At 38.5% G+C, this 27,505-nt stretch overlaps 2 protein-coding genes and 1 long non-coding RNA gene across 7 annotated transcripts; 2 read left to right on the top strand and 1 right to left on the bottom strand.

The window, feature by feature from the left end:
- Positions 1-5: 5 nt before the first annotated feature.
- LOC106931653 (deoxyribonuclease-1-like) lies at positions 6-11,819 on the top strand. Of its 4 annotated transcripts, none has more exons than XM_088005844.1 (10): positions 6-98; positions 993-1,078; positions 2,135-2,223; positions 2,392-2,469; positions 3,312-3,424; positions 3,524-3,636; positions 4,725-4,882; positions 9,103-9,199; positions 9,566-9,623; positions 11,315-11,819. In XM_088005844.1, the coding sequence occupies exons 2-10, from the start codon at positions 998-1,000 to the stop codon at positions 11,431-11,433; spliced, it is 906 nt and encodes a 301-aa protein (XP_087861970.1). In that variant the 5' UTR covers positions 6-98; positions 993-997; the 3' UTR covers positions 11,434-11,819. The 4 variants fall into 4 exon arrangements, with proteins under 4 accessions (XP_087861970.1, XP_087861968.1, XP_014865374.2 ...); XM_015009888.2 differs by lacking the exon at positions 6-98 and adding an exon at positions 761-912; XM_088005842.1 differs by lacking the exons at positions 6-98; positions 2,392-2,469 and adding an exon at positions 755-912.
- LOC148159782 (uncharacterized) lies at positions 1,265-2,128 on the bottom strand. Its single transcript, XR_015762901.1, has 2 exons — positions 1,844-2,128; positions 1,265-1,340 (listed from the first exon to the last, which is right to left on the bottom strand). It is a non-coding gene; the product is annotated as an uncharacterized LOC148159782 (long non-coding RNA).
- Positions 11,820-16,453: 4,634 nt separating the features above from the next.
- LOC106931658 (deoxyribonuclease-1-like) lies at positions 16,454-27,064 on the top strand. 2 transcript variants are annotated; one of them, XM_015009898.2, is made up of 10 exons: positions 16,454-16,817; positions 20,666-20,751; positions 20,858-20,946; positions 22,252-22,338; positions 23,101-23,213; positions 23,333-23,445; positions 24,170-24,327; positions 25,363-25,459; positions 25,663-25,738; positions 26,136-27,064. In XM_015009898.2, exons 2-10 carry the CDS (start codon positions 20,671-20,673, stop codon positions 26,225-26,227), a joined length of 906 nt encoding a protein of 301 aa, XP_014865384.2. In that variant the 5' UTR covers positions 16,454-16,817; positions 20,666-20,670; the 3' UTR covers positions 26,228-27,064. The 2 variants fall into 2 exon arrangements, with proteins under 2 accessions (XP_014865384.2, XP_087861971.1); XM_088005845.1 differs by lacking the exon at positions 22,252-22,338.
- The last annotated feature ends 441 nt before the right edge of the window (positions 27,065-27,505 follow it).

Below are 27,505 nucleotides of genomic sequence, written 5' to 3'. Positions count from 1 at the left end.
GGCTCTAGACCAATCAAACAGCCGCTTTTCACACAATATATAGTGAAGTCTGCAACATTTATTCAACTCCTCTGGACACACAGCAGATTCTCCTGCAGGTGAGAAACAACCTTCCTGTTTTATTTTTCTCTAGAGCAGAGCGACTTCAGAACCAGATCAGAACAAAACAAACCCGAATCAAAAGGCTAAATTACATCCTCAGTGCAGTTATTATTTCACTGAGGCATGCTGAAGAAGCCACATCAGACAAAATTTTAGTAGTTTAAACAAGGGATGGGCGATATGCACTTAGATGTCAACATGATATTTTGTGGTATTTATTGTGATAACAGTGAAAGAGGTAATAAATATGTACCTATATGCAGCATCTTTTCTAGCATCACTGCAAAAACACTAAATCCTACCAAGTATTTTTAATCTAATTTCTAGTGCAGATATCTTAGTTCACTTGAAACAGGACAAAACTAACTCATAAGTAATTTTATGGCAAAATATAGAAGTTTGTTTCAAGTCAGCAATTTCTTAATGAGAAAGTATTAGTCCTGCTGGCAGATTATCTCACTTATAGCATGGGGAAAATGGAAAAAGGAAGTTATAAAAACTCTTATTAGAACATGAGAAATATCAAGTTTATCTTGAATCTTTTCTCTTCAGCAACGCAAGATAAAACAGGGCCAGACAAACTGAGCAAGTTCAAACTGGTTTTAATGGAATGAATGTCTGTTTGCCTTGGCATGCAGCCATGTGCAGACGCACTAATTAACTGCAACAAAAACACTATTTCCATGAATTCTGCAAATGCAAAAATACCGAGAATTACTGCTTTACTAAAACCAGCAAACAAAAGAAGTCCAGGGCAGAAACAACAAACCCGCCCTTGTTGTTCCCAGGACAGTTTTTCAGCGGCGACAGGTTTGGTCTGGGTTTTCTAAAAATCCAGATTTAGTTTCTGTAACGTAACAATTGATTTAAAGTTTCTTCTAAACTTTCAGCCACCATGAAAATCGCAGCGTTTAACATCCGGAGGTTTGGAGAGGATAAAACATCGAACCAGAATGTTCTGAAGGTCCTGGTTCAGGTAAAAACACAACTTCATTCTTGGATAGAAAAACACCTGGTGGCTTGATTTCTGCTTTGGTAAAATGGGTTTAAAGGAAATATTGTCAAGTTCTTTACTAAACTGTGCAACTTCCCCACTTGAAAAGGGATGGATGACCCCATGCAGACTCTTAATGACAGGGATTTTACTCAAAGGACCAAACAGTTTTCCTTGCTTTTACTTCCATTTATTTCAGTGTATGGACATGTTCACCATTGATCCAGAGGATGCAGGTAAAAACCTTTAAACAAACCCAAAAAACAATAATTACTAATCTGTATAAATTAATTTCACTTAGTTGCAAATTATATAAATAATACCATGCAACACATCACAAATTAAACATACAAAATAATCAAAGTTAAATACACAAGTAACTAAACTTATGTTAACTTTAAACTTAACTTTAAAGTGCATTTCAAGTTAATATTTACATTTCATACACATACATTTCTTAACGTAGAAACATCTACTTCTCAACATTAATAATAAATATTTATCATAAATTTAGATTTAAATTATTCTTTGAAGTTGATGGTAAATTAACAGTTGAACTTGATACCCAAATCCATTTCATCAATATAACAATCAACTTAATCATAAAAGTCCATCAATCAATGAAGGGCAAGCGTCGCCGCTGCAATCCACCACTTCAGTTCAGCTGTCACTAATGATCCGATCGGCCAAACTGGATTGTAGACAACTTTGCGGTCCGATCTCATAACAACACAGTTTATGTCTTACCGGCTGCCTCTCTGCTCATCTAAAAGATCATCCAGTTATACACAGGTTGACTAGGATCTGTGATCCAAAAAGTCCCAAACTCCTGTCCTCTTTGTTTGGCGGCTTTCCGTCTTCTCTCTTTTTTTTCCTTGTCCGTCCCTCTTTTAGGTCCGTGTGGGAACGCACGACTTTTTTTTTTCCTTTTCTTTTTTTCTGATTTGACTTCACAAATATTGACATGAATATATTAATGATTTCAACCTGTTTGATGAAATCTGATGAACTAAACTCGCTCAGTTGTCTTTCTGTCAGATTATTTCTCGTTATGACATCATTGTGATCCTGGAGGTTGTGGACAAGAGCGGGAAGGCTGTGGATGCTCTGATGGAAGCTCTCAACAAGTCAGTAAAAGTCTAAAACATCACCGCATTCATCTGTAATAGACTGTTTCCACCACAGTCCGTCTTACAGGCCACAAAGGTTGAGCTTCAGTTGGACCTGTTTCAGCCTCTGCTTTTCCCTGAAGGAAAGTTTTATGATGAAAACACGTTTCTGTGCGTTTTGCACAGGGAACATCAGTACGAGAAGCGGATCAGCACTCGGCTGGGCAGAACCGGCTACAAGGAGCAGTTCCTGTACCTGTACAGGTCACAGCTCATTCATTCATTCATTAGGAGGATAATTTCATTCACAAACTGCCAGTAAAGATGAGAAAATAAAATCTGTCTGATCTGAACAAATATATCAGTTTATTTAAACTGAAAATGTTATCCGAGAACCAGAGTTATAATTGTTTTGGTTTTTTCATTATAGTTCAGTTTTATTTTGTTGCGACTTTTTGTGTAATTTACTTAGTTTTAATACGTTTTTAGGATGTGTTTGCTGCTTTTTATGAGTTATTTGTTAAATATTGTTAAGTTTTAGTTCAGTCTGTATTAGTTCTGGTAGTTTGAGCTTTTTCATACTTTCATTTTTAGGTGCAGAATTCAAAAAGGTGAAAGTATTGTGGTTATTTATACATCAGTTGGGTAGTGGATACTCAACATTATTTTTAAAAAACGTTTCAGTTACGTACATTTACATTTCTCTGAACTGTGTTGTTGCCATATTGTGGACTCACGCAGCCAGCAGGAGGAGGATGGAGTGCCGCAATTTGACACCTGATGAAAACTGTTGGTGTGGAGGGAAAAAATAAATAAATTTCACCTCAGTTTGAGAGGCTGGAAATAGATTCATAAACACAAACAAAGGATATTTTAGGTCTAATTCAGTATGTCTTACTTAGTTTTATAAATGCACAATAAATCCTGGATGGTTATTGTTTTTCCCCGCTAATTATAATTTTTATTTATTTCAGTTAATGTTTTATCAATTTCAGTTTTTGTTATTTTTAGTTAATGAGTTCGCATGAAACAGGTGATTTTTGTTTTATTTTTATTTTTTAAGGGAGGTGAAAATGTTTTGTTCTAAACTCAATATTTGTTATTAGGGCTGATCAGGTTACACTGGTGGACTGGTACCAGTCTGACGATCAGAAGACTGAAGGACAGGACAACATTAACAGAGATCCGTACATCCTCCTATTCAGCTGCCCGCACACAGGTGAAACATAACAATATATACAAACACAGTTGAAACTCTAATAGGTCAAAGATAAATAATTATAAACTTAACCTGATTCCTGTCTGGTTGTGTTGACAGTTCTGGAAGATCTGGTGATGATCCCAGTTCACATCACACCAAATGACGCGTTGAAGGAGCTGGATAAACTCTACTACCTCTTCCTACACGTTAAGAAGAAGTGGAAGACTGAGGTAAGGACTCAAACTAGACAAAAACCGACTAATGCGGTCATAACGTGAAGGAGTTGAAACATTAAACAGAAGGAAAATGAAACTGATTAGCTGTTTGATGAGGATCAATCATCTGATTGCTTAAATATCAGCAGCAGAGCAAAGCCAACCTGCACACAGTCTGTCAATACTGATTATACAAGATATATAGTGGAAATTGAGATTTTAATTAGTCAATTAAAGTATATTAGGATACAGTCTATAAATTAGAAAACTAAATAAAATTATGATTCTATGGTCATAAAACAACTGTTGCAAAGTAAAGGTTAAATTCTCAGTTCTAAAAAACAGGCAGAAATTATCATGCAACTTATGACATTTTTAAGTAAATTTGTTTAATTCTCCACTATATTGCCTAAAGCTGTTTGAGTTGAACAGTGACTATTGAAGTCTAATTTTCTTGTCAGGAGTTAGAACAGCAAGGGAAGTATTTATCAATAATCAGCTTTGATCGTGTGATTTATTTGCAATGTGGGCTGTAGTGGAACGGCTCTCCTCTCTGCGCGACTGCAGGCGTTTTGCTGCATAACGACTGACTGCACTGCTGGGAAACGGGAGGGACTGCAGGGGGCGCTGGCTGCTCCCTTCGTCGCTGTAAACATCCCTAACAGCAGAGAAAAGCCTCTTAATTACGATGACATGTTAGCGACATTTGTAGATAAAGGAGTAAATTTCTGCCAAAACACTGAAAAATTTTAAGCATAATCTCAAATGTTCTATATAAAAAAAAGGACATTTCTAGATTTTTTTTTGAGAGAAAAGTTTTTTTGGCAGAAATTTACTCTTTTTCTATGTATAATGGTCCTACTACACTTCGTTTAGAGACTTCTCAGGCCAGTCTAACAACTTTCTATTCCCAAAGTTACTGGCACTTTTTACTAATATATGGATCAAGTCAATAATTAGGAACCAGTGCTTCTTTCTTCCTGACCGCAGTCTCTGGCTCCGCTCACTTTATTAGATTATTTTTTTAAACTTTGGGTGCGGTGCGATGCTTCACCAGGTGCTCAGTTTAACACCCTTACAGGTTTCCTGTCTCTCCCCTGCAGAACGTGATGATCCTGGGCGACTTTAACGCCGACGGCTCGTATGTTACAAAGAAGGAGATGAAAACCATCCGAATCCGCAACGACCTGAGGTTCCACTGGCTGATCAAAGACGATATGGACACAACAGCCAGCACTAAAAACACCCACACATATGACAGGTACAATCCTGATCAAAATCTTAAGACCAGTTGAAAAACTGCAAGAATTTGCATTTTGCACTATTGGATCTTAACCCTCGTGTTATGTTCGTTTCTGATGTACAGCTATAATGTTCGCGGGTCAATTTGACCCGGGAACCTCTATAGCAGGGGTGTCAAACTCCAGTCCTCAAGGGCCGCTGTCCTGAAGTTTTTAGATGTGCCACAGGTACAAAACAGTGGAATGAAATGGCTTAATTACCTCCTCCTGGTGAAGATCAGTTCTCCAGAGCCTTGCTAATGACCTAATTATTCTATTCAGGTGTGGTGCTGAAGAGGCACATCTAAAGGTTGCAGGACACCGGCCCTCGAGGACTGGAGTTTGACACCTATGCTCTATAGTGTCAGAAAAAAAAAAAATCCTCCAAATCTTTTTTGCGTCTGATTATTAACTCCTATACTAACCATTTCAATCAATATTTGTGCAATTATGTTTTTTATTCCTCACAAATAAAGGATCAATGACAACAATTTACTCATTCGGACATAAAAAAAAATGTGATTTACATTTTTTTTATGGCCACTGAAAAACCTAAACACAAAATAACACTAAGTATCTTTGAAAGTGATTTTTTGTAAATTTTTTTATATTACATTTAGATTTTTTTTTGAAGGGGTCATCTTTATAATTGAACTTGAGACACTATTCTGCCCTGAGTCAAATTGACCTGCTGACTAAAATCAAGACAAATGAGTCCTGAAGATGATCCTCCAGGTGGATTTCCAGTTTAAACCTGCATGTCCAAAACATAACTGGGTTTTTCATCACATGCTGCCCAGATTTTTATGTCATATTTAGCTGGTGTGGAAGGCATATATAGTGTAAATGAGCAGCGACCTCTGAATGCCAGGGGTGATCTTTATGAATGCCACAAATCTTCCATCTACTGTGACATTGGAGCCTGTTTTATAGGACAGGAGAAGTTACAACCCACATGTTCCACACTGTTCTATTAGCTGCTAGTTTGTCTTGTCCATCGATTGTCAAATCAGATTACTCTGGAGAAAAGTCTCCAGAAACATTATGGCCCATAATATTACCCTGCCTGTCTCTGCATCCCTTAGACTGGCTGTTGATTCATCCTTTGACTTGAAAACTCTGGTCAGAATGAGGACCTCCAAATATGCATGTAATGCATCTGGTCCAGCTCCTTCCAGTTCTCTCCAAAAACTCGCCTTCCTTTTAGACTTGTCATTTCAACAATGATTTTCTGTATTGCACTAGGCACGAGTAGCTCAGACTGACTTGATGTTTGTGATGTGAGTTACTGCCATCCTGGCATGATCAACAAGAAGTTCCAGAGCTTCCAGGGTTGTCATCTTTTTATTTCCCTGCTGCTCATTTCCTGATCTCCGACAGTGATGATATTACATGTACCTTCAGAGTGTAATGCGTTTAGGACTCCCTTGCAGAGAGTGTTTATGTTCCCCCCCCCCACTTCTGCTGGGTGTCCACTCAGTGTGGGTGGAGTTTGCCCACAGGAACAGAAAAGGTTCCTGTCAAAAGTTGCATGAACACCTGCTTTCTGGCAGCTTCCTAGTGAAGTAAAGAGAATAGTGAAAGAGTGGGTTTGTGTGCATGTTTAGGTGTGTGTGTGGTGTGTGTGTGTGGTGTGTGTGTGTGTTCATGCATGTGTGGTGTGGTGTTTGTGTGTGTGTGGTGAAATATGTCTCATAGGTGCAAGGAAACAAATAGAATTGGACATTGTTTTAACCTTTTTACCCTTCAACTTGTATGGCGGGTCAAATTGACCCGAACAGTACGTCTGTAACAAATGGACCTAGGGGGGGCTGCAAGTGTAAAATGAACCATTTTCATTTTATACATAGAGTGCACCTATTAAGACAAATAGAAAAAGTTTCATGCAGAAAAATTACTTCTATTTTTTTTTTATTTTTAAACTTTGAAACGGGTCAAATTGACCCGGAACATAACAGGAGGGTTAAGAAGGTTCTAAGTAGAGCTTCACAATGTTAAAGGAAGAAATCAGCGTAAGAGACAAAAACCTTTGAGCAGGAAATTTTCTGAAAACTGCATTTACACTCAAACATGATTTTTCAGCTGATCAAAAGTTTAAGACCATAGCTCAAAACAACCCGAAAACCCCCCAAAACACAAATCAAAGTGTCAAAAAAAGGACTCAGTAATGAGTAGCTCCATCATTCTTGTTCAAACAATTGTCTAGGCATGCTTGATGCCAGTGTTTCCAGGAGGCTAGTGAGAACGTTGCTCCGAGTGTTGAAGATGGCTTCACGAAGGGCATCCACTGTCTGGAACTGATGTCCATTTTTGTAAACTTCCCTTGCCATCCATCCCCAAATGTTCTCAATTGGGTTTAGATCCGGGGAACATGCAGAATTGTCCAAAAGAGTGATGTTATTCTCTTGGAACAACTCCTTTGTCAGGCGGGCATTGTGAACTGCAGCATTGTCCTGTTGAAAAACCCAATCATTACCACACAGACGAGGACCCTCAGTCATGAGGGATGCCCACTGCAACATCACCACATAGCCAACTGCTGTTTGACGCCCCTGCACAACCTGAAGCTCCATTGTTCCATTGAAGGAAAACCCAAATCATGATGGCGCCCCCACCACTGTGCCGTGTAGAAAACATCTCAGGTGGGATCTCCTTGTCATGCCAGTGACGTTGGAAGCCATCAGGACCATCAAGGTTAAATTTTTTCTCATCAGAGAAGACAACTTTCTTCCACCTTTCAATGTCCCATGTTTGGTGCACCCTTGCAAAGTCCAAATGGGCAATTTTGTGGCGTTGAAGACGTTTTTTGTTTCTGAAGCCCTTCTCTCTCTCGCAGATGCCGTCTGATGGTTATTGGGCTGCAGTCAGCACCAGTAATGCCCTTAATTTGGTAGAGGATCGTCCCTGTCTTGACAGACAGCCAATCGGATCCTGCGGCTCAGAGCTGGTGAAAATTTTTTGTGTCTACCACTTGACTTTTTTGTTCCATAACCCTCAGGATCATTTAAAAAATGTAAAATGACTGTCTTACTGCGTCCAACCTCAGCAGCGATGGCACGTTGTGAGAGGCCTTGCTTATGCAGCTCAACGATCCTACCACGTTCAAAGTCAGTGAGCTTTTTTGCTTTGGCCATCAGGAGGTCTTGACAGTGTTAAGACTTGACAGAAAATGACATGGAATCCAGTTTTTTGCACAGCTTTTGGCTTTTAAACACTATGGTCTTAAACTTTTGATCAGCTGAAAAAATCATGTTTGAGTGTAAATGCAGTTTTCAGAAAATTCCCTGCTCAAAAGTTCTTGTCTCCTGCACTGATTTTTTTTCCTTTAACATTGTGAAGCTCTACTTAGAACCTTCTTAAGATCCAATAGTGCAAAATGCAAATTCTTGCAATTTTTTGACTGGTCTTAAGATTTTGATCAGGAGTGTACATAAAAACCGTCCACTTCTCAGAATGAACATTAAAATTCATAAAAACAAGGTTTAAGCAAAGGACATCATTATAAATACCAAAGCAGAATATGTACCCTATTTTCCGCACTATAAGGCACACCTAAAAACCTTCAATTTCCTCAAAAGCCGACAGTGTGCCTTATAATCCGGCGCGCCTTATATAAGGACCAATATTGAGCCACAACAAGTCTAGCAACTACGGTAAGCAGCTGCTGACTTCATTTTCGCCCGTAGAAGAAGAAGCGCGCGGTGCATGCTGGGATAGTTGTCAGAACGCTGGTTTGTAATCTATTAATAAAGTTTGACTGACCTATCTACCTACCGACCGTCTATAATCAGGTCGCCTCCAGGTCATTTAGCACCACGTTCTCCACCAACATGCTGTGGGCGAACGGAGAAGGGTGACCATCGTCCGGCCCGGCCCAGTTGAGGAAGGTTCTCCTCGCCGACCGGAGTCGGACTGTTTTGTTGACATTCTTTATGTCCACAAAGTGGCTTTAGACATTCATCCGGGGTTCTTCGACTAGGTTTACCAAGGGACCAACCCCTATAAATTTAAGGGGGGGAAGAGAGACAGAGAGAGATGGGTGACAACCCTAACTGAGGCGTCTATTCTATGCACCTTATAATCCAGTGCGCCTTATAGTGCGGAAAATACTGTAGTTTATTTTCTGATTGATGTGAGAAGGTGTGAGATGTTATCGCATCCTGCGACTCCCTGCTGTTTAATTCTTCTTCTCCTGGTTCAGGATCGTTGTTTACGGACACAAAATGCGTGAGGCTGTCGTTGAAAATTCTGCTAAGGCCTTCAACTTCCAGGAGGAATACGAGCTCTCCGACGAGCAGGTTTGTTATTTTCACAAGCTGAAGAGCAGCTGCTAGTTTACTCAGAAAATAATCTGATTTAAATGATAAAGAAAAACTGTCATTTGCAGACAAACAAAAACATTAAACAGAATTAATTGAGATAAGAACTTGTCTGAATAAGTTTGAGACTGTGGATCATAGAAACAACACTGAATGTGCCTCATAACTTGTTTCAAAAGATTTTTTTTCTATAAATAGCACAGAAACTATTACAATTATAAGCAAAACATTTTATTTGTGATAATGCAGCAAATATTTTCAGTATTTGTACTTATACCCTTCTAGTCCAGATTTACAAAAGAAGCTTTAATAATTGTCATATTGTTTCATGACTTCTTGCTTTAGGCCCTGAGCATAAGCGACCATTATCCAGTGGAGGTGGAGCTGCTTGGAAAAAAGGATGGTAAGCTCTCTGCACAACAATAACCACTTATTTTTATTCTGTGAACAGATGAAAAGGATCAACTAATACTAAATAAAACTAATTTAAATAAATCCCATGTAAATTTGTTATTAATTGTATAATTTTTAAAGGAGATTGTTGCAGTTTAAATTGAATCCGACCACAAAATCCTAACACAAACATTCAAGGCAGCTCATTTCCTCATCTTAACTCAGAGGCAGCTCCAGACCACATTCACCAGTTGGTGTTTTTCACAGGGGCACAGAGCAAACAGGGAAAAGTTTCATTGTTTAATATACTCGGCGAGAGCCACTTCTAGCTGCCTCTGTCTAAATGGAAACACGTTGATTCAAAACAATATATTGTTTTTGATGAAGTTTTGTTTTCTCTTAGATCTGTGTTGGTCTTTTTCCTTTTGGGTTGTAGCTGCTTTTGAGTTTTAGTTTATTAGTCTCCCTCCCTCAGTTTCCATCGGCCACAGCTGCTCTACTTCTCCTCTGATTAGCTCATCTGATCTGCCATTTCCACCCACATCTCAGAATTTAAGCTCCTGTTCTTTCATTGTCTTGGGAGCTTAGAACATATAAATGTGCCAGAACTTTCTGCAGCTGAATAGAAACAAAACTGAAATTATTTACTTTGGACCAAAAGAGGAATGATCTACAGTCAGCTTCAGTTATTACAGCGGGAAACTAGAGATCCAGCTGACCTCTGACCTGAACCTTCAGAGCCATATAAAGATGGTTACAAAGTCAGTCTTCTACCACTTGAAGAACATTTCCCGGATCAGAGGACTAATGTCTCAGCATTAGAGAAACTCATCCATGTGTTTATAACAGTTAACAGCGTTTCACAGGTCTGAATGAAAAGTCAAAATGCTGCTGATCCAAAATGCTGCTGCTGGCGTTCTGACTAAAACCAGGAAGATGGAGCTCATCTCCCAGTTCTACAGTCCTTCACTGAGAGAAGAGACTTTAAAATACTGCTGGTAGTTTATAAATCACTGAACAGTTTAGCACCGCAATACATTAAAGGTCTGCTGCATCAATATTCCAGACCTGGTTCTGGTTCTGGTTCTGCTCTGCATCCAGAACCAGAACTAAACATGGAGAAGCAGCATTCAGCTTCTATGCAACACAAATCTGGAACAGATTTCCAAAAAACTGCACAACAGCTGAAACACTGAGTCCCTTTAAATCCAGACTAAAAACTCAGCTGCTAGAGCTGCTTTTGAAACATAATCAATGAAACATTAATCAATAATCTGATGTGTAACGATGACACTTGAGAAAATGTAATGGTTTAATTGTGTTTTCTATGACTTTGTATTTTTTGTTTTATGATGTAAAACAGTGTTTCCCAAACCTGGTCCTCAAGGCACACTGACCTGCATGTTTTAGATGTTCTCCTGCTTCAGCACACATGATTTCAATTGATGGCTGATTAACAGGGTTTTGCTGAATTGCAATCATCTGAATGGGGTGTGTTGAAGCAGGGGAACATCTAAAACATGCAGGTCAGTGTGCCTTGAGGACCAGGGTTGGGAAACACTGATGTAAAACACTTTGAAATGTCTTGTTGCTGAAGGTGCTGTACAAATAAACTTGATTGATTGATTGATTGATTTCATGACTCTTACCTAAGCGCAGATCTTGCTGTGTGAATAAGGAACATATTTACTTCCTATGCAGGTCAGAGGTCAGACTCTGCAGGTCTGGAAAAGAAGATGGAAGGACTCAGTGTTAAAGAGGAGAAACCAAAAGCTGAAAAGAAAAAGTCAGGAAAGGGAAAAGGTAAACCTGGACAATGAAGACGCAGCTAAAGAGGCCGGATTGACCGGAGCAACTCTCGACCGTAACACCGGCTACCTCAGAGAGTTCTGTGATATCAGGGGCATTTTGAAAAGTATGTAAGAGCAATAACAATAACTCTAGCACACCTTAGTGCAATTAGCGCAATATCAACAGAGTTTTAACACACATTTGTAATGGAGCTACTAAGGAAGGAATGGAGGGCGAATCAGGCAAATGTCTGACATTTTCACCGAGATGTACTCACTTTTGTTGCCAGTAGTTTAGACATTAATGGTCGGAAACAAACGTACACTAGTAAACCAGCTGACTGCTTTACATTCTGTACAAATGTCAGATATTCAGTGTTGTCCTATGAACAAATGTAATAAAATACTTACATTAACTTGAGGTGTGTTCTCAGTTTTGTGAGGTGCATTTGCTTATTCTAAAGGACAAAAAATTGTAAAGTTATTACTACTGTTTATTTAAACAAGGTCTGATTTTCATAATCGCTTAAGGTAAATTTTATATATATAAAAAAAAACATTCCCTTCTCACCCACCGCGGGTGGTCTCTCTCTTTCATCCTCTGAGCTCGGGTCCTCTACCAGAGGCCTGGGAGCTTGAGGGTTCTGTGCAGTATCTTGGCTGTGCCTAGAACTGCACATTTCTGGACTGAGATGTCTGATGTTGTTCCTGGGATCTGTTTGAGCCACTGCTCCAGTTTGGGGGTGACTGCCCCGAGGGCCCCGATGACCACAGGCACCACTGTGGTCTTCACCTTCCAGGCCTTTTCCAGTTCCTCTCTGAGGCCCTGGTATTTCTCCAGTTTCTCCTTTTTCCTGATGTTGTGGTCACCTGGTATTGCTACATCCACCACAACGGCTTTCCTCTGTTCTTTATCCACCACCACAATGTCCGGTTGGTTCGCCATTACCATCTTGTCTGTCTGGATCTGGACGTCCCACAGGATCTTAGCTCGGTCATTCTCCACCACCTTTGGGGGTGTTCCCCACTTCGATCTCGGGGCTTCCAGTCCATATTCTGCACAGATGTTCCTGTACACTATGCCCGCCACTTGGTTATGTCGTTCCATGTACGCTTTCCCTGCCAGCATCTTGCACCCTGCTGTTATGTGCTGGACTGTCTCAGAGGCCTCCTTGCACAACCTACACCTTGGGTCTTGTCTGGTGTGGTAGATCTGAGCTTCTATTGCTCTGGTGTTTAGGGCCTGTTCCTGGGCGGCCAGGATGAGGGCCTCTGTGCTGTCCTTGAGTCCAGTTTCTCCAGCCATTGGTAGGATTTCCTGATATCAGCCACTTCAGTTATTTGTCGATGGTACATCCCATGTAGGGGCTTGTCCTCCCATGATGGTTCCTCCAGCACCTTGTCCTCTGTTCCCCATTGCCTGAGACATTCGCTGAGCACATCGTCCGTTGAGGCTTTGTCCTTGATGTATTTATGGATCTTGGATGTTTCATCCTGGACAGTGGCTCTCACACTCACTAGTCCTCTGCCTCCTTCCTTACGGCTTGTATACAGTCTCAGGGTGCTGGATTTGGGGTGGAACCCTCCATGCATGGTTAGTAGCTCCCTAGTCTTAACATCCGTGGCCTTCATCTCTTCCATTGGCCAGCTAATTATTCCTGCAGGGTATCTGATTACTGGTAAGGCATAGCTGTTTATTGCATGGATCTTGTTCTTGCCATTGAGCTGGCTTCTCAGGACTTGCCTTATTCGTTGGAGGTATTTGGCTGTGGCTCCTTTCCTTGTGACCTCATCGAGGTTGCCATTTGCTTGCTGTATTCCCAGGTACTTGTAGCTGTGCTCTATGTCTGCTATTGTTCCTTCTGGGAGTGAGACCCCTTCTGTGTGGACGACCTTCCCTCTCTTTGTAACCATCCGGCCACACTTCTCTAGTCCGAATGACATCCCAATGTCAGTGCTGTACAACCCCTGGCAAAAAGTATGGAATCACCAGTGTTGGATGAGCAGTCATTCAGACATTTCATGCTGTAAAACAAACTCGGATCAAAAACATGACACAATATTAAGGTCATTCCAAAGTGCAACTTGTTGGCTTTCAGGAACACTCAAAGAAATGAAGAGAAAACATTGTGGAAATCAGTGAATGATACTTTTATTGACCAAACACAGGGAAATAAATATGGAATCACTCAATTCTGAGGAAAAAAGTATGGAATCATGAAAAACACATAAACAAAAGACCATTCAAAATACATCACTAGTATTTAGTTGCACCATCTTTGGCTTTTATAACAGCTTTTAGTCTCTGAGGCATGGACTTGATGAGGGACAAACAGTATTTGGTGCCTACTCTCTTTGATAGCAGTTGCCAGATCAGCTTTGCAGGTTGGAGCCTTCTTGTGGAACATTTTTTTCAATCTCCACCACAGGTTTTCTATTGGGTTGAGATCTGGACTATTTGCAGGCCATGACATCGACTGAATGTGTCTTTCTTCAAGGAATGCCTTCACTGTTTTTGCCCTATGGCACGATGCATTGTCATCTTGGAAAATCATTTCATCATCACCAAACATCTGTTCAATTGAAGGGATGAGAAAACTGTCCAAAATGTCAATGTAAACTTGTGCATTGATAGAAGAATTAACCACAGTCATCTCCCCAGTGCCTTTGCCTGACATGCAGCCCCATATCATCAAGGACTGTGGAAATTTGGTTGTTTTCTTCAGGCAGGCCTCTTCATAAATCTCACTGGAACGGCACCAAACAAAAGTTCCAGCATCATCACCTTGTCCAATGCAGATTCTTGACTCATCACTGAAGACAACTTTCATCCAGTCATCCACAGTCCATGATTGCCTCTCCTTAGCCCATTGGAGTCTCGTTCTTTTATGTTTAGGTGTCAATGCTGGTTTTCATTTAGCTTTCCTGTATTGAAATCCCACCTCCTTTAGGCGATTTCTTACGGTTCGGTCACATACATTGACTCCAGCTTCCTCCCATTTATGCTTCATCTGTTTAGTTGTACTTTTTTGGTTTTCAAGACAAATGACCTTTAGTTGTTTGTCTTGACGCTTTAATGTCTTTCTTGGTCTACCAGTACACTTGGCTTTAACAACCATTCCATGCTGTTTGTGTTTGGACCATATCTTGGATACAGCTGACTGTGAACAGCCCACATCTTTAGCAACCATGCGTGAAGGGTTACCTTCTTCAAGAAGTTTCATAATCCTCTCTTTTGTTTCAAGGGACATTTCTCTTGTTGGAGCCATGGTTCTCGCCACTCCACTTCGTCCAGCAGCCCTCCAAGGTGTCATGACTGCAGGTGTTTTGAACTGCACACTAACGGGCACATCTAATCTGGGGCAAGTGTCCATTTAGGGAAAGGAAATAGACTGGGTGTGTCCTTTTTTCTACCTCCAATTTGAGTGATTCCATACTTTTTTCCTCAGAATTGAGTGATTCCATATTTATTTCCCTGTGTTTGGTCAATAAAAGTATCATTCACTGACTTCCACAATGTTTTCTCTTCATTTCTTTGAGTGTTCCTGAAAGCCAACAAGTTGCACTTTGGAATGACCTTAATATTGTATCATGTTTTTGATCCGAGTTTGTTTTACAGCATGAAATGTCTGAATGAGTGCTCATCCAAGACTGGTGATTCCATACTTTTTGCCAGGGGTTGTAGATCCTGGTGGTGTGGATCATTGAGTCGATGTCTCGCTCGCTCTTGGCGTACAGCTTGATGTCATCCATGTAGACTGTTTAGGTGACTGTTTGTGGCCCCATTCTTGAGTCGGTATCCGTAGCCAGTCTTGTTGATGATTTGGCTGAGGGGGTTCAGGCCTATGCAGAACAGCAGTGGGGACAGAGCATCTCCTTGGTATATACCAAGGAGATTTCTTGTAATCAATCCAAGCGGTGCACAGGTTGGTGTGTCGGGTTTATATATATATATATATATATATATATATATATATATATATATATATATATATATATATATATATATATATATATATATATATATATATATATATATATATATATATACCTCTTGCTCCGTCTCAGAAACTTGGGAGGAAGATGGAAAAAAAATCCCAAAGTTTTCCATTCTAAATATTTTTTTTATAAATGTAATGTTTTTCATTCACAATTACAGACTATACATTAAAATAACTTAAAATGGAAATAGAAGATAGAAATGGCCGTTGTTGTCCAAAAGAGTGTAAATTTAAGAAAATGATGTTTAAAATGCTCATTTCTCTGATTAGTTCATTCATCAAGCTGCTGAAAACTAGAAATGAAAAAGTTTCTGACAAGAAAAGGGGCTGCTGTGGCTGCAAAAAACAAACTGTAGAGATTAAAAAAAATTTGAAGGGATTAATATAAAATTATCATGTTTTTTATCGTAGCATTATCTGCTGTTTGGGGCCCATCGTGGCACGGTAAAGTTCAGAAACCCTGAGGTAAATGACACTTTCACATCCGTTGTATCAATCAACCCAATCTGTTAAAAAAAACAAAGTTCACCACCTCTCCTTTCCTTTGTATGCAGAAACACTCATGCACATTTTACACATTTAATTTTCCTAATGTCTGACTTCCAATATAACATTTTTAATAACTGCATCGTATTGTCTGGTGCTGTAAATTATACAGTAAGTTGCTCTTATGTTTTTGTAAATGTGCATGTTTTAACGTTGTTGCTTTTTCACCTTAACTTCCCCAATGAGGGACAATAAAGGTCGTTTACAGTGCACTCCAACCTTAAGTGGAGGTAAATCACCTTAAAGTTGTTTGGCAGCTGCCATAAAAGTAAAAGAGAAACTCAGGATGTAAACTCTGAAATGAAACCACAATAAACTGGGAGCAAAGACAACGCTGGTAGAAAATAACAAGGAACCAGTCAGAGGGGGAAAGGCCAACAGTCAGGATATCGAATGAGAAACAGCCAGCTCCTCCTCAGCTGCTGCTGATTGGCTGACAGAGAACAGGTGAACTTCTAAGCCCCGCCCACCGATGGAAACCTCCAGCTCCATGAGAGAGAAACACAACAGATCCAGATCCCTGATAGAAACTCTCTCATACTGATGCTGGTTTTCATTTCCTGACAGAATAACCTTTTTTTAACACCATTTGTTTTTTCATGTTGTCCATCATCAGTTTTAGAGATAAACAAATGTTTCAGCTGATTTTGAAGCAGGAAGTTATGAAAGAGGCGGAGTTTATTTGTTATGACATTTCTTCTCTTTGCCCTTTTTGAACCTGTGCCTCTAGTTGGCTTTCGACCAAACGAACAGCCGGTTTTCACACTCTGAACATCGTTTTGGTTGCATCTCATAACTCCTACATTCGTCCTCAAAAGGTTTGATTTTAGCACTTTTGGACAGAAGCAGCAGCAGATCCTCTTGCAGGTGAGCAGCAGATTACCCGTTTGATTTTTTAGCTCTGGATGCCTGAGAGGTTTTTCATACTTCTATACAATGAGACAAACATCCTCCTGTTGTTTTCTGGAAGGTAGCCGGATGCTCCTTCACAGGATTACTAAATAACTTTAAGACTTGACCCATCAAAGAGATGACAAGCTGTGGTTCTTCACTTAAATTTACCTATATCTACCTATATCAGGAAGGAATCTTCAGGAAGGAGCCAAATGAAACCAAAACATCAGAATTCAAAGATAAAATGTCATTCATGCACAAACATTTGTCAATATTCTTTGAAGCTGTTACTTTTCTGACTTCTTGTCGCAGAAAGCTGTGCTTCAGAGTTAATACTGACCTTTCATGAACTACAAGAGATTTGCTTTCACTTTGAGACTGTGAAAACTCAGACTGCTTGAGTTTTAAAATTTTCATTTTTGTTGCACTAACTATTGTGGAGGGTTGTGTTTCCTGTTTTTATGCTGTTACTGTCTGTTATTTATTGTGTAATTGTTTTGTTGTTTTTTCTTCTTTTTGCTTCTTTGATTAGAACAGAAGTATTTCATTTTTTGTGCTTGCTTTCTGCTATTGTGCTAATTCCTGCAAATATACTATGATGAATTATAGTAATGCTGATTAATGTCACTGTAATAATCTAATAAATTATACAATAACTGTTTTTAGCATCTATTTAAGGAAAATGTCTGTATAGTAGATTAGAACAGAATTGAAAGAAAATTGGAAAATTCATGTGTAACAGCAGCAAAGTGACAGGACACTGAGGCGTGTACTATAAACGTACTAACATATATAACAACAAAATTAAGAACAACATACTGTCCAAAGTAATAACATAGAATACTGTGTTTACTTGTGTAGTTTTTGACTGATATTTAAATTAGTTTAATGTTCTGAAACTCTTATGTATAAAAAACAAAAAAGGAAATGATGTGGATCACATGCAGGACTTGCATGCATAGACAGATACACATTCATTGATATCTTAATTGATAAAGAATCAATAATTATCTATAGGGATAAATACTGGTGGACTGACTAATGGTAGTGATTTTATTGACATGTGGGGTTCCCCAAGGTTCAATCCTGGGACTCCTCATACTTAATATCCACATGCTCCTGCTAGCTCAGTTTATAACAGGTAATATGATTAGTTACTATAAGTCTATGCAGATGATGCACAGCTCTACATCACCAGAACCATCCAGTCACTGAACAGATGCTGAGAACAGATGAATGTGAAAAACTTTCTCCATCTGAACAGAAATTGAAGTTATTATATTTGGACCTACAGAGGATCGATGTAGCTCAGGGGTTGGCAACCCGCTGCTCTTTAGCGCTGCCCTACTGGCTCCCTGGAGCTTTTCAAAGCTGTTTGAAAATGGAAAAAGAAGGGGGTGGGAAATATATTTTTTGTTTTAATATGGTTTTTGTAGGAGGACAAACATTACACAATCACTCTTACCGTTTTCCAATGCTATAAAAATGTGTAGAATAAATAATAAATGTCAACATTTCCATCAACAAAGATTTGCGTCATAGTCTGTGTACGTTCCTCTCAGCGGGGCGGGGTGCGAGGCATGTGGCTGTCAGGCTGTGGTAAACAAACCAACAGGTGGGCCATGGAGAGCAAACGGGAAAAGAGGAAGATAGCCGAGGAGACATTCTACAATTCTTGGACCGAATCATTTGCATTCATTGCCAATGCGGAAGGATTGCCTGAACGTTTGCTCTGTAGCGAGAAGTTGTCCAATAACATTTCCAGGGAAGGCATGCTAGTAGCTGCCGCGTCTAGATTAAAGTTACAGCTTTCATGCCCGACGTTGAGAAGCTGTCCAGTGATGTCTGTAAACAGAAGTCACATTAAACGGGTAAGAACACAATCCTGCCATTGGCACATACATTTAGTAACAAAGTTGTTTTTATAAATTGATTAGTGATTTTTGTAAGTATATATTTAGAATGACACTTAGCGATATTATTGTGTTGTGTTGCTCAGGTCCAACGATGGTTGCGTGTCAAAAGAGAAGAGGATGCTGCCATGTCTTACCCTCGCACTGACCTGGCATTTGCAGAGAAATCGAACTTAAACTGTACTAGTTTCATTTTATATACCTTTTCAAAAGGCTGCTGTTTTATTTTATAACTGCACGTTGCGTTTTATTGCACTCCGTTTGTTGCCCAGATAAAGGGCATGTTATGCACGTTCTGTTTTGTTGTTTTTTCGCACGTTTTGTTGATCACACAGTTAATGTGATTATTTACAAAGAGCGATTGTTGTTATGCAAACGGCTCTTGGGAGCAGAGTTTCTGAGTTCCAAAAGGAAAAAATTACCCTTTCCTTGTTGATCTTCATAATAAAAATGACATAAAAAAATCTGATTCTAATTGTATTTAATTTTATCAATGCAACGCAACATAATACTTAATATTGTAACGGAGGGTAAACTTAAAGCATCATCGTACAACAGAGTGACGTGGTGCGTCAGTCTGTCCAGGACGCACTGCAGGGAAAATAAACATTTAATCATGAATGCTAATTATGAATACACTTAAGTCATTTTGATAATAAGCTGATATAAACACTTAAAGCCTACGTTGCCTTCATTATAAGCCTTATAAAAGGCTTTTATTTTTTTGCGACTCCAGACAGATTTGTTTTTTGGTCCAATATGGCTCTTTCAAAATTTTGGGTTGTCGACCCCTGATCTAGAGTCAACGCACAGCTTCAGTTATTCCAGCTGGAAACTAAAGATCAGGATGAACTCTGACCTGAACATTCACAGCAACATAAAGACAGTTATAAAGTCGGTCTTCTGTCACCTGAAGAACATTTCCAGGATTAAAGGACTAATGTTTCAATAAGATCGAGAGAAACTCGTTCATGTGTTTATCTTCAGTCGCATCTTCACAAGTCTGAATAATAATTATGATAATAAAAAAAAAATCTGACTTGATTTTTTATTCAGCTGCAGCTGATCCAGAACGCTGCTGCTGGCGTTCTGACTAGAACCAGGAAGGTAGAGCACATAACGCTGTTATACAGTCCTCACACTGGCTCGCTGTAGCTCAGAGAAAAGACTTTAAAATACTGTTGGTAGTTTATAAATCACTGAACGGCTCAGCACCTCAATACATAAAAGATCTACTGCTGTTCTATCAACAGAGGCAAACATTGAGAAGCATCATTCAGCCTCTATGCACCACAGATCTAGAATACACTTCCAGAAAACTGCAAAACTGCAGAAACACTGATCAATAATGTCTGGAACATTGATCAAAAATACTTGACATATACCATATTTGCTTGATTTTGATGATGGCATTTCACAAAATGTTAATCGCTTGTTTCATAATACTTATTTTATTAATTTTAACTTTATGACTTAACAGCTACATCAATAACAGTTAACTGTTACAATAAACAAAGCTAATTAAACAGAACAAAACGAGGAAAGTCTGTATGTTTCTCTGAGCAAAATAAGTTTCTGCAGTAAACAGTATGACACTCTGAACTTTAACGGTTGAGTGAACTGTGATTCAATCAACTCAGAGCATTTAAGAGGAGGTTAGCAAAGGAGACGTTCAGTTTGTGAACAGAACTGATTTTCCATTGATGAGTTTTGAGGACTGAGCGACTTTCTGTCTGTGTTTTGGAGACTGTCAACTGTGAGAAACTTGAATCGATCGGAGTCCAAATGGATCTGATCTGCTGCTCTTTCTGCTGCAGCAGGCGATAAAGCTGGACACAGAAGAACTGTCTCTCTTTGTTAAGAGGTTTTCCTTTTATAAAGAATCTGCTTTTTCTTCCAAACTTTCAGCCAACATGAAAATCGCAGCGTTTAATATTCAGAAGTTTGGACGGAGCAAAGTGTCGGACCCAGATGTTCTGAAGATCCTCGTTAAGGTAAAAACACATAAACATCATTTTAGGGTAAAGACAGATCCGCTGGTTTTCCTTTTAAGGGAATATTTGTGCTTAGTAATCAACTGAGAAATGTTCTGTCTGTCAGATTATTTCCCGTTATGACATCATTGTGATCCTGGAAGTCGTGGACGGCACCAAGGAATCAGTGGCCGCTCTGATGCAAGCGCTCAACAAGTCAGTAAAGGCAAAGTTTTAAACCCTTGGTGGCTCATTCAGCAGCTACATAGACTAAGGTTTACAGAAACACTTCAGCACAAATCGCATGTTTGGGTTCCTTTAAACCGAGACTAAAAACCCACCTGCTGCTTTTGAACCATGATAAATGAAGCATCAATCAACTTAATTCATTGATTATTTTGATGATGGCACTCATCAAAATGTTTGTTACCGTTTTTTCTTTCAATTGTTGCCTGTATGGTGTTTTTATGATGTAAAGCACTTTGAACTGCCTTGTTCCTGACATGTGATATACAAATAAACTTAATTGGCGAAAAATTGGCTTCCACCAGAACTCATAAATCAACAAGGAAAGTTTGAATGAATACACAACAATAAACTGCAATCATTTTTAGAAACAACAAACCAAAAAGTTAATATCCACACAAGTTAAATCACACAGATTCGAAAATAATCACATCAAAATTAATATTTAGCCAAAAGTCTTTCGGCAAAACCTAAAATCTTACCAAACATTTTTGTCAAGTTTTTAATGCAAATATCTCGGTACACCTGAAATAAGAAAAAAACTCGCTTTAAAGTAATTTGTCAGCAATAAATAGGAGCTTGTTTTACGTCGATAATTCTTGAATATTGATTTTATAAAATACTAGTTCCTCTTGTAAATTATTTCACTTATAAAAAGACATTTTTCCCATTTTATAAGAGAATTAATTTCTTGCTAACAAATTACTTTTAAGTTAGTTTTTTTCTTATTTCAAGTGAACCAAGAGTATTTGCACAAGAAACAAGACAAAAATAGTTGGTAGGATTTTGTGTTTTTGCAGTGTAGACGTCAACAAGCTTCTGACTTCTTCCTGGTTGCACATTTCTTGTCAAAACTGGTTGATTTATTAAAAGCATTTGATTTTCAGGTGGATGCAAAGTGGAGTATTCATGTTCTCCTAGTGATCAGGTGTCAAACTCAAGGCCTGGGGGCCAAATCTGGCCCTCTGCAGCTTTTATATGTGGCCCTCTAGAGTCTACACCATTATTTTAGCAGTTTTTATCTGTATACATCCAAATTACATCAGGGAGTCCCTTGAGTTTTTCCTCAGTTGTAGAAATTCACGTAAATTCAACAGATCTCCACATTTTTTGTTGCTTTCACTATTAGGTTAACTGGTCTCTCTAAAAACCTTCAGCCATAATTTAGAAACACATTTGACCCCGAGGCCTCAAAATTTGCGTGAATCTGCTTAATCCACTGATTTTCTCTGATGTAAACATTTATCATGGCAACACTTCTGTTCGTGTCCGCAGACCCAAACGGAAACATCACTACACTCTGAGAATCAGCACTCGCCTGGGCCGAACGCGCTACAAGGAGCAGTTCATGTTCCTGTACAGGTGACAGTTCATCCATTCATCCATTAGGAGGATAATTTCCTTCACAAGCTGACAGTAAAGATGAGAAAATAACTAAATCTGACTGATCTGAACAAATACATCAACTTTTTTCAAAAGCAGTCTGTAAGAAACAAAACAAATGCTGGTTTCGAACTGAAAATCTTTTATCTGAACAATCATCAATAACAGTTTAACATCTGGTTTTGTGCCACAAAGTTTTCAACATGCTGATAAGAAACATCTGCTAAAGAAATCCGGCCTTCATGCATCTGTCAAATTTCAGGCCGATTTCTTTTTTTTTGTCAAACGTTCAAGAAATTATTAAATTCCTTCCTAGATGAAAATTAGGATGTGGGTCAGGATTACAGGTTCAACTCTTAAATGGTTCAGGTCCAACTTGTTTCTGTTTGTATCAATAACTTTAGATCTTTCTCTACTCATCTCCCTTGAGGAGAACCACAAGGCTCCGTTCTTGGTCCTCTCTCTTTTACTTTAAATCCATTCCCTTTTGGTGCCATTTTCTTTCATTTCTTCTTTCCATTTCTTTGCCCACGGTGTATTTTCTGATGAAGATCATTGCTGGGCTCTTTGCTGAACCTCTTTGATCGACATCAGGAACTGCTTGTCAATAAATTTTCAAAATGTAATTTAAAATCAGACTGACATCACGCTGTTCAGAGCCAATATTCCCAATGTCCTAAAATTCATTTTTGTTTAATAATAACTGGTTTGTAAGTAAAACTGTATGGTTTGTGCATGCAGGGACGACATGGTTAAACTGGTGGGAACGTACCAGTCTGATGATGAGAAGACTAAAGGACAGGACAACATTGACAGAGATCCGTATATCCTTCGATTCAGTTGCCCAAATACAGGTGAAAAAAAAATCATAATTGTCTTATAATGTTCACTAATACACTTTAAAGTCTAATAACAACCACAATGACCGCGACCTTAAATCTAAAACTGTATTTTTGTCTGCTTCTCCTCGCAGTTCTGGAAGATCTGGTGATGATCCCAGTTCACACCAAACCAGAAGACGCGGTGAAGGAACTGGACGAACTCTACGACCTCTTCATTCACGTCAAGAAAAAGTGGAGGACTAATGTAAATATACTCGCGCATAAAAATGCCTTTAATCTTGTTGTTAAATATAACTGAAATGGTTGTGAAGTTAAAGGTTTTTTTAATGTGAGAGAGAGACTGAGCAGGAGAAAAAGACCAAAACAATAAGAAAAATCACAAGCACACATGGAAAATGAGAAAAGCAGCAAAATGTTTCCTTGGGATATCTCTGTGTTAAATCAATGTTTTATGTCCTCCACAATGTGATAATCTGATTTTACAGACATAAATATAGTTCCTACATATGAGGGCCAAGAGACAAAATTAAATAAATGAATACATCATTTAATGATCAATTAAATGTACCACAAAATGTTTGGATAATATTTTTAATACATAATCAATGTATTAAATATGTTGCCTTACAATTAATTATAATTCAATGATATTTAAATTGTCTATTAACAGATTATTTATACATTTATTTGAAAATGTATTTACTTCATGGAGATGTATTAAATAATTTAATTATGTATTTTTTCTTGTCCCTTTTAACCCTCCATATTTAAGCACCAACAGTAAATATTTTAAAAAGCAGCTTCATACAGAAGTACTGAAGTACTTTTAGAATATGGTTAAGACTGGATTTTATTTATTATACTGTCACATTTAAAACCCTTGAAGTGAAAAGGTGTGTCTCCTGTTTCATATGGGGAACAAAGTCCAAACTGGTGGCACTGGTTGGCTTCCTGTCTGTCCACCACAGAACGTGATGATCCTGGGCGACTTTAACGCTGACAGCCCGTATGTTTCAAAGACGAAGATGAAGAACATCCGAATCCGCAGCGACAAAAACTTCCACTGGCTGATCGGAGACGATGTGGACACAACAGTGAGCCCCAAAAACACCAACACATATGACAGGTAGGAACCAACCACCCATCAGAATAAACGTCAAAACCAACTGCTGTTCATAAAACCTCATGTTCAGTTGAAACTGGAACTTTATATGCACCAAATAAAAACATTCTTCCTCATTCTCTTACATTAAATCAAACCAATTTTAGCTTGTTTTATAATTACAATTACCAAAATTATTTCTATTTTATGGGGCTGCTTAGAAGACATGGGGAATTTTTTTCTTTTGCGTTTTCTCACAATAACTTACTGGTCGGTTCAGCAGCATCTTCAATACTAAAAGTCTCTCTTCTAAAATGTAAGGTTTTTGTGGGGTGTGTTAATATCTCGTTTGTGAGATATCTGAAGTTTTACATATTTTTCTTTAGGGTACAAATGCACCACAAACTTATGTGCAAAATGCAAAAGCAAAACTAGCCAAACATGGGATTTCTGTCCTTGAGAACAATTTCCAGATACTTGAAGGACCCGCATTCATCTGTTCAAACAATTATACGGAAGTATAAACATGACGGAAATGTCCAACCATCATAGCTCACAAGAAAGATATGAGTTCTGGTCCAAAATATGCAAATTGACCCCAAAATAGAAGCCAGAGTTCTTGTGAAGATGCTGCTGAAGCGAGAGAAACATTTTCTGTACCAACAGTGGCTGAAAGGCCGCTCAGCAAGGAAGAAGTCATTACTCCGAAAGAAAGATAAAAAGCCAGATTACGGTTACATCACCACTGTTACATTTGGAGAAAAAACAGGGATGCTTCTACCATTCTAACTGGAGAGCATAGGGAAATATCAAAGCAACATCTAAAAACTTCAGCCAAGACGTTAAAGCTTAAGAGAAGATTGGTAATAATTTTGGTGATTCTGTTAGAGCCATAAATAAGAAATATTTAGATTATTTGTACAACTAACTAATCCAAAACAAGAGAAGTTTGGTCTGATTTAACTTTAGAAACTTGTGTTCTGAGAAGGAGTGAGACGTAAATGATCGTCCTGTGACTCCCTGCTGTTTGCTTTGGTAATTCTTCTTCTCCTCATTCAGGATTGTCGTTTATGGAGACAAAATGCTTCAGGCTGTTGTTCCAAAATCCGCTAAAACCTTCAACTTCCAGAAAGCTTATAAGCTCTCCGATGAGCAGGTTTACTCTTATTTTCATGTTTTTATAATTATTTGTTTTCTATTTCATTCAAATACCAGATAAATTACTGAGATCTGATCATGGAGTGAAAATTAATTGCCAATAATTTTACCTTTTCCCTTGATATTTGAGTTAATTCAGAATTACAGTTAGTTCAGACATTTCACAATAATCTTAAAGTTTTATTATTTCTATTCTTTCAGGCTCTGAAAGTGAGCGACCATTATCCGGTGGAGGTGAAGCTGAAGACTTTGGTGGAAAGAGAAGATAATGGTGATGGTGAGATGTCCTAATAATAATTATCATCATAATCATAGTAAAAATATATTTTATTCTATAAATACATTAAAAAGTGGTTTATACTTCAAATAAAAGGATTTCAAGCTGTTTCATTAAGATATTTTATTAATTGTAAATTTTCTGAGGAAGTTCCTGTAGTTCAATCATAATTTAATCATAAAGTTTCAAACCTTCAGCCTTTGAGACTTTAAGTGTAAAAAAGGGGGCTGAAGTCCACACACCGCAGTGAAATTAGCTAATTGTTGTAGGTAAACTAACTTCTATTAGCAACACAATTGATCACTATTGTTTTCTGCATTCATGCACTGCAGTGACAACATTGTCCCACTCATATGGATCTTGCTGTGTGAATAAATTACATTTATTTCCTTTGCAGGTCTGACAGACAAGATAGGAGGGCTCAAGCTTAACAATGAAAACAGAAAGGAAGAAAGTGAGCCTGGCTCATGGTTTTGCACTTTGTTCTAAAAAGGCCAGATCTGAAAACAGTCACCCATAAACTGATTTGGTTACTTCCAGTAATAAAAAAGGGGGAAAGTGAGAACTTTAACACACCTGTTTTCCATTGTTTCTCCTGAATTTCTCCATAACAAATCAAGCCAAAACTAAATATTTGGTTCAATACAAATTCAACATATTGACTGTATATGAAGCCCTGTGGTGGTGGGGAAATGGCTAAGTTCACACAAAAGGTTTTTATACTCAATTCCAATTTTTGCTGATATCCAACTATCTTGTTTTTTGTTTGTTTTCCATTGTCATTTATGCTACTAATTAAATCCAACCGCAGTCATTGTTCTGCGAGAATGATTGTGACACGCATGCGCAGAAGGAAAACGTCACACAAAAGCTCTGTTTACGGAAGTAATAATAGACGGCGCCGCCAAATCGAAGATATTCAGCGATGGAAGCAGACAGTATAGTCACAAGATCACAAGACGAAGCTGATAAAAAAAATAATACACAACTAACAGCGTCTGGCTTCTTCTGGTGCAGAATTATGAGCACGTCTCAAAAAAGTTTAATTAAATGCGGCGTGTACATGATTGTCCAGACCGCAGACGGTTTGGAAACTTTCGGATATTTATCGGATATAACTCCACATATGCAAGTGACAAAATTGGATTTTGTTTGGAGGTTGATTAGATCGGGTCGCATTCACCTGCTGTGTCGACATAACCCTCTGCCAAGTTGTAAATTTACACTACTGTGCAATATGTACACTGACTACTTTACATTGTATCAAAGTAATATATCTTCAGCGCTGTCTAATTAAAAATTATAATAAATTTTTTTTTTCATAAATTTGCAGCGTGCTGTCAGCTTTGCAATATAGATTTGTTTATCATGACAGAAAAAGACTATAAAACATAAAAGACTATTGATTAGCTCCGTGTTTGGCTAGCTAGCCAAGTTGCTACTACATTAAGCTAGCCAACAGGTAATTTAATCGTAGTTTTACTTTACCTCTGTTTCTGTGATGCTTTATTTCTTCTTCATTTCTTCCTTGGGCACCAGACAATTTGGGACATTTTCACATGATACTTTCTGACGTTCTTGAATTAATTCCATAAATATTATCAACAGTTACTGTCGGATAGTCCTACAGCGGTCGACGGTCGAAACGCCATTGCTAATCTACTGTTGCCTGCGCACCGGAAGTGATCAATGTGTCCCAAGCAGTGGCGGAGCTAGACTTTTAAAGTCAGGGAGCCAAGAGGAAGTAGGGCTATCTAGGGGGGGAGA

The sequence above is a fragment of the Poecilia mexicana genome, unplaced genomic scaffold, assembly GCF_051168715.1.
Source record: "Poecilia mexicana isolate PSO_F unplaced genomic scaffold, ASM5116871v1 scaffold_5, whole genome shotgun sequence".
Lineage (NCBI taxonomy): Eukaryota > Metazoa > Chordata > Actinopteri > Cyprinodontiformes > Poeciliidae > Poecilia > Poecilia mexicana.
Note: the sequence above shows the minus strand (reverse complement) of the source record. Positions and strands in the feature narration are given on the sequence as shown.